The sequence below is a fragment of the Arachis stenosperma genome, chromosome 4, assembly GCF_014773155.1.
Source record: "Arachis stenosperma cultivar V10309 chromosome 4, arast.V10309.gnm1.PFL2, whole genome shotgun sequence".
NCBI lineage: Eukaryota > Viridiplantae > Streptophyta > Magnoliopsida > Fabales > Fabaceae > Arachis > Arachis stenosperma.
The window spans coordinates 10,627,622-10,635,669 of record NC_080380.1 but is presented as its reverse complement, the minus strand read 5'-3'; the positions used below and the strand labels follow the sequence as shown (position 1 = coordinate 10,635,669).

Genomic DNA, 8,048 nt, shown 5'->3' with positions numbered 1-8,048 from the left:
TTTTCAGAATAAGCTAATAGGGGAGGAGTTAGCATATGAAACAAATGAGTTAACTCATACAAACTTATATACGGAACAAAATATGACTCATGAGCAAAGATTAGTATTCGACGAGATACTCAATGCTGTTATTACAGACTCTGGTGGTTTTTACTTCGTTTATGGGTATCGTGGGTGTAGTAAGACATTTATTTGGAATGGACTTTCTTCTACTATTCGATCTAGAAGAAAGATTGTTTTAAATATCGCATTCGGTAGAATTGCGTCTTTACTCCTTCCTGGTGATAGAACGGATAATTCTAGGTTTTCAATACCCATTACAACTACTGATGAATCTACCTGCAACATCAAACATGGCAATTTGAAGGCTGAGCTGCTCATCCAAAGTAGCTTAATAATTTGGGATAAAGCTCTAATGCTCAATAAAATGTGCTTTGAAACACTTGATCAGACGCTCAGGGATCTTATGTCTGTTACCGATCAATATACGACACATCAACCATTTGGTGGTAAGGTTGTGGTTATAGGAGGTGATTTCAGACAAATACTTTTGATGATTCTAAAAGGGAGTAGACACGATATATTGTCATCAGCTATTAACTCATCCCATCTGTGGTCGTTTTGTAAGGTTCTGAAGTTGAATACGAACATGCGGCTTCTAATATCTTCTTCAGATCAACATGATGGTGAAATGAAGAGATTGTCTAATTGGATACTTGATGTTGGCAATGGAAATATTGGTTTCGCTGTTAGTGATGAGTCAGAAGTTGAAATTCCAGACAATCTGCTAATTACAACTGCTAATGATCCTCTCTCTTATTTGGTAGACTTTGCATATCCAGATTTGTTGCAAAACAGGTCAGATTACAGGTATTTTTAGAGTAAGGCAATTCTCGCACCAACGCTTGAGAGTGTCAAGAAGGTAAATGATTTTGTCTTGACAATCTTCACAGGGATGAAAAGGAATATCTAAGTTCTGACACAACATGTCAAGCTGATGAGAATGAAGATATACAACAAGAGTGGTTCATACCAGAGTTCCTAAATAAAATTAAAAGTTTAGGACTACCCAATCACAAGTTGCCTTTAAAGCCAGGAGTCGCTGTAATACTACTGCAAAACACAGGCTAGACTTTAGGTTTATGCAACGGGACAAGGTTAATAGTTAACGAACTTGGCAACAATATAATTGGAGTGATGGTAGTGACCGACTAACTGGTAGAAATATTAGCGACAAAATATACATTCCAAGAATGAACTTGGTCTCTTCAGATTCAGTATTTCCATTTAAGTTCCAACGGAGACAATTTTCATTAATAGTGTGCTTTGTAATGACCATCAACAAGAGTCAGGGTCAATCATTATGGTATGTAGGGTTTTGCTTGCCAAAATCAATGTTCACTCATGGACAACTTTATGTTGCTTTGTCAAGAGTTAAAAGTCGCATTGGCTTCAAGGTTCTAATTTTGGACGAAGATGGCAATCCAAAGTTATCAACAACAAATGTCGTGTTCAAAGAAATTTTTAAAAATATTTAGGTAAGAAAAATAGTATTTTCATTTTAATAACATGTTATCATTACACTTCTGTGCAAATGTTTATTGTAGATACAACTAATTTATCTATAACTCTACTTTCAGACTTGAAATGAAATGTGTAACACGGAGCACAACATCATATGCCAATTGTTTTTCTAATGATGTTAGTCAAACACTATATTGTCGATAAACTTTTATTAGCCTTTTGATATAAAGTTTAATGTAAAATTGACATGCTACTATTATAGTTATATATATATTATTATCTTTTTAGGTCTCTTTTCTTATGGTTCAAGAATATCATAGACTTCAAACGGTTCCAATTGTATTTTACTTTGAATAAAGATAAAACAACATATTCAGTACGTTTATTATATAATAACGATGATAACGTTATACTAAACTCGAAAAATTTATAATTATAATTAAAATGTAAGCTCGTGTATTGCACGAGTTTAACACTAGTTATGTACAAAATAATAATTTTCTTGGTAGAATATAACATACTTCAATTTTTAAAAAATATACAAAAAAAATTAGTGACATATATTAATATAAATTTATTTAATAATTAAATACAAAAATATAGATGAATACAAATTTTATCATCTTAGAAGGTATTTCAGCTGCAAGTGCAAGGATGTTAGCAAGAGAAACAACACTAGGACAATTTTTTTCTATTTCTTTGTATGAAGTTGAGATTTGGAGGTGCACGCTACTTATGTCGAGATTTGGAGGTGCACCTGCTTATGGCAACAGGATCGATGCTTCACATCCCTACATACATATTATAAATTATTAAGGTTATATATATTCATATTATATACGTACTTGTACGAAACAATAGTAAAAGTGGAATTTGATGAGACTAGCAAAAAGTTGTAATTAAGGTTATATATTAAATAGTATTATAAAAATTAGAATATGTAATTATTTAAATTTAATATGTATTTTATCTTGTTAATTAGGTACTTTTTAGATACTCTGAAATACTCTTGTGTATATAAATTATTAGAATATATTTATTAGGTGAAAGGTGTCTAAAGTTCTTGTATATATATTAAACAAATTTATATTAATATGTCACTAATCTTTTTGTATGTTTTTTAAAAATTGAAGTATGTTATATTCTGATAAGGAAATTATTATTTTATACATAACTAGTGTTAAACTCATACGATACACAGACTTACATTTTAATTTGACATAATAAATCGAAAATAATATATATACAAGAGCATTAAACCCCTTTACCGTAATAAACATATTCTAATAATTTTTATACACCATAGTACGTCAGGAGTACCTATAGAGTATCCTAATTAATAAGGTAAAATGCATACCAAATTTAAATAATTATATATTCTAATTCTTATAATACTATTTAATATATAACTTTAATTACAGTTTTTTTGCTAGTCTCATCGTACTCTACTTTCACTATTATTTGGTACAAGTATGTGTACAATATGGATATATATCAGATAGTATAATAATGAATATCATTGTAAATAAATATATAAATAGAATTTTTAAATTAATAGTCATGTGGTGCTCCCTTATATATACACATACATATCATAGGCTTCTTTTTATCATATTCTGACTATATCAATTATGGATAATTTAATTTTTTTTATAGTGACCAGAAACTTTTATATTGAGATGACTCTAAAATTTGTAGACAATGACTCGTTATAGTAAGAGAAATTGTTTTATTTTCTTTGATTGATATGTAGTGTTAAAAAATATTTTATGATTTTAAAATAAATATTTAGTATTTATTATATGATCATATATGTACAGTAGAATGATAGAAGTTTTTTTATAAATAAAGGAGCTCTGTATACAAAACAAGCACGCAAACATTCTATATCATATATACGATGAAGTTCTTCTGTGTTTTCTTATTATCTAGTTCTCTGAGTTGTGCCTCCTACTCTTAGAGTACAATTAGATCCTCTTTTTTATAAAGATACTTGTCCTTCTCTTCATTCAACTGTTCATCACGTTCTTCACAATGTCTCCAAAGGCCCTGCAAGCTGCTGTTTGCTAGTTTGATCAGACTTCACTTCCATGATTATTTTGTACAAGTAAGTATACAATTTTGTTTATTTTCATGTTATTACTATAAATTATTGTAGAACCATTCTAATGCATATATATGTAGGGATATGATGCTTCAATTCTATTGAATGATACAGTTGTCATAAGGAGTGAACAATTTGCACTTTCAAATATCAACTCCATCCGAAGATTGGATGTTGTGAATTTGATTAAGAAAAAGATTGAAAAAACTTGTCCTGGTGTTGTTTATTCTTGCATGCACTTACAGTCGAAATGTCTTCCGAAATGGTAAAAATTTTTTTTAATTTGCATGTGCATCTGAATTGATTATTGTACAATATTCATTTCTCTTTTAACTATATTCATTTGGGAGTCAAAAGGTCCAAGTTGGCAAGTTCCATTAGGAAGAAGGGATAGGACAACAGTAAACTTCAACCTGCCAACTTCGGATATTCCAAGTCCAACCTCCAATCTCCCTCAACTGATTTCCATATTTGAGAAGAAGGGTCTCGATGTTAATGATTTAGTGGCACTATCAGGTCCATCCTTCTAGTAATTTTTATACACCATAATACATCAGGAGTACCTATAGAGTACCTAATTAATAAGATAAAATACATACCAAATTTAAATAATTATATATTTTAATTCTTATAGTACTATTTAATATATAACCTTAATGTCAACTTTTTTGCTAGTCTCATCATACTCTACTCTCACTATTATTTCGTACAAGTACTTATTCAATATGGATATATATACATTTATCAAAATTTTGTTTATTTATGTCACCACGGTTAATAAACGTGGAACAATTCTAAATGCATATATAAATATGTATGTATGTAGAATGTAAGGCATCGATCCTACTCAACTCCATGAGAAGATTGAACCTTATGAACCTTATCAAAGAAAAAATAGAAAAAAATTTGCTCTAGTATCCTTTTATTTACCGTTGAAATATCTTGTAAGATGATAAAATTTGTATTTATTTATATTTTTAAAAAATATAATGTTTAAGTATTAAACAAAATTATATTGATATGTCACTAATTTCTACCAAAAAAATTATTACTTTGTACATAATTAGTGTTAAAATCGTGCAATGCACGAACTTATATTTTAGGTTTAATAACTCTATTAGTCCCTATATAGTTTTGCAAAATTTTCAATTAGGTTCATGTACTTTTTTTCTTTTTAATTGAGTCCTTGCACCAAAATTTTTTTTAATTGGTCCCTTCACTTTTTTTTCCTTTTATTTAGATCCATATATCAATTCTTTTTTTTAGTTAGGTCCCTATAAAATTAAGCCAATTACTACTAAGAAGGACTTAATTGAAAAAAAAAATTAGTGCAGGGACTCAATTAAAAAGAAAAAAAAGTATAGGGACCTAATTAAAAATTTCACGAAACTATAGGGATCAACAGAGTAATTAAACCTATATCTTAATTTGATATGGTAAATCGAAAATAATATTCTATAATCATAAATTTTTTGAGTTTAGTATAACACTATTATCGTCATCATATAATAAACGCATTGAATATGATGTTTTATCTTTATTCAAAGCAAAATGAAACCGTTTGAAGTCTATAATATTCTTGAACCATAAGAAAAGAGACCTAAAAAATTATATATATAACTTTAATAGTAGCATGTCAATTTTACATTAAACTTTATATCAAAATGCTAATAAAAATTTATCGACAACCTAGTATTTGACTAACCTCATTAGAAAAGCAATTGGCATATGATGTGCTCCCAATTACACATTTTATTTCAAGTTTGAAAGTAGAGTTATAGATAAATTAGTTGTATCTACGGTAAATATTTGTACAAAAGTGTAATCATAACATGTTATTAAAATGAAAATACTATTTTTTTTACCTAAATGTATTAAAAACTTTTTTGAACATGACATTTGTTGTTGATAACTTTGGATTGCCGTCTTCGTCAGAATTAGAACATTGAAGCCATGGCAACTCTTAACTCTTGACAAAGCAACGTAAAGTTATCCATGGGTGAACACTGATTTTGGCAAGTAAAGCCTTACATGCAATAATGATTGACCTTGACTCTTGTTGATGGTCATTGCAAAGCACACTGTTACTGAAAATTGTCTCCGTTGGAACTTAAATGGCAATTCTGAATCTGAAGGGACCAAGTTCATTCTTGGAATGTACACTTTGTTGCCAATATTTTTACTGGTCACTACCATCACTTTAATTACGTTGTTGTCAAGTTCTTTAACTATTAACCTTGTCCCGTTGCATAAACCTGAAGTATGGTCCATGTTTTGTAGTATTATTACAGTGACTCCTGGCTTCAAAGTCAACTTGTGGTTGGGTAGTCCCGAACATTTGATTTCATTTAGGAACTCTGGTATGAACCACTCTTGTTGTACATCTTTATTCTCATCAGCTTGACATGTTGTGTCAGAACTTAGATACTCTTATTTCATTCCTCAGAAGATTGTCAAGACAAAATCATTTACCTTCTCAACACTCTCAAGCGTGGGTGCAAAAATTGTCCTACTCTGGAAATACCTATAATCTGACATGTTTTACAACAAATCTAAATATGCAAAATCTACCAAATGATAGAAAGGGTCATCAACGGTTGTAATTAGCTGATCATCTAGAATATTAACTTCTGACTCATCACCAACAGTAGAACCAATATTTTCATTTCCAACATTCAGTATCTAATTAGCAAATCTGTTTATTTCACCATCATGTTGATTTGAAGAAGACATTAGAAGTCCCGTGTTCGTATGTAGCTTTAGAACCTTACAGAACGACCACAGATGGGATGAGTTAATAGCTGATGACAATATATCGTATCTACTCCCTTTTAAAATTATTGAAAGTATCTGTCTGAAATCACCTAGAACCACAACCTTACCACCAAATGGTTGTTGTGCTTATGTTGATTGGCAACTGACATAAGATCCCTGATCGTCCGATCAAGTGCTTTAGAGCACATTTTATTGAGCATTGGAGCTTCATCCCAAATTATTAAGCTACTTTGGATGAACAGCTCAGCCTTTAAACTGCCATGCTTGATGTTGCAAGTAGATTCATCAGTAATTGTAATGGGTGTTGAAAACCTAGAATTATCCGTTCTGCCACCAGGTAGGAGTAAAGACGCAATTCCACTGGATGCAACATTTAAAATAATCTTTCCTCTAGACCGAATAGCAGAAGAAAGTTCATTCCAAATAAATGCCTTACCACACCCACGATACCCATAAACGAAGTAAAAACCATCAGAGTCTGTAATAACAGCATTGAGTATCTCATCGAATACTGATCTTTGCTCATGAGTCATCTTTTGTTCCGTATATAAGTTTATATGAGTCAACTCGTTTGTGTCATATGCTAACTCCTCCTCTATTAGCTTATTCTGAAAATAGCGAACATCAGACACCTCAGGATATGGCATTGATTGATAGTCTCTTAAAGATCTCGCATTACTGTTGAGTATATTCTCAATCTCAATAAGGCGAGAGGTTTTTTAATTCATCATCAGTCATGTTTAGTTTTAGCAAAAGCACATGATGGTTTTATGAAATATTTAATAAGTAATTTCAAAATAAAAACCCTTAATGTTATTAATAAAAATAAAGTCATTAGATAATAGAATCTTGATATAAAAAAAAAAGACATAGTAAAATACCTTGATTTTTCAATGTTTTTTTCCTCTCGTATAGTATTTCGTCAGTTAATAATGTCTAAGTTGAATTCCAAACACGATTTAGTTTGCTAACGCTATTAGATATCAATAGCATCACAAATAGTTTTCTCAATTGATGACCAGATGCAAGTTTAGCTACCTCATTAATAGCTGCAAGAATTTTCTATCGTCACACGGTAGTCCCACAAAATAGCAAGCATCTTAGAAGTTAGAATATGTAATCCCATTAACTATCCTAATAGACTCATATGTTGTGCAACCTCTTTGAACAGTTAGCAAAATTCTCATATAGTAGATACCACCTATACCTAGTGGAACATAGTTTAACCTCCCAATAGAATACCCTCTTTTACGTGAATGTCATTCCCTTGCTTCTCTATCATAAACAAATTGACTTAGAAACTCACCATACATTAAAGTTTGACTTGCTTCAAATTCTATGTTGACCTCCATCCATGCTAAAAATATTGTACATTTTTCTTCCTCTTCTTCCACTTCCTCAAGATCGTCATCATCTTTAAAGATGATATTTTGCTCTCCAGACAAATGAAAGGTTGATCTCATCACTGAAGACTACATCTGATGAATATCATAAGTCAAAGTTCTCCACACATCTTCTCATGGAGACAAATACTTACAATCATAAAATTATTTGATCTCATCAATAATATGAGCATCCTCTTCACAGGAAGCTTCCTTTGAAACTTCGTGAAATCTCTAACATTCCTATTTAAGTTTATGCATAC

The 8,048-nt window shown here is 30.6% G+C and overlaps 1 protein-coding gene across 1 annotated transcript; it reads right to left on the bottom strand.

The window, feature by feature from the left end:
- Window positions 1-6,169: 6,169 nt before the first annotated feature.
- LOC130974583 (uncharacterized) lies at window positions 6,170-7,050 on the bottom strand. Its single transcript, XM_057899452.1, has 2 exons — window positions 6,511-7,050; window positions 6,170-6,310 (listed from the first exon to the last, which is right to left on the bottom strand). Exons 1-2 carry the CDS (start codon window positions 7,048-7,050, stop codon window positions 6,170-6,172), a joined length of 681 nt encoding a protein of 226 aa, XP_057755435.1.
- Between the last annotated feature and the right edge of the window lie 998 nt (window positions 7,051-8,048).

Bases quoted from the DNA above. Each gene is read 5' to 3' on its own strand.
- LOC130974583 (XM_057899452.1), bottom strand. From the start codon at position 7,050: ATGCCATATCCTGAGGTGTCTGATGTTCGCTATTTTCAGAATAAGCTA. The intron at 6,311-6,510 runs GTAAGGTTGTGG...TTTGCTAATTAG, and splicing joins AGCACAACAACCATTTGGTG to ATACTGAATGTTGGAAATGA.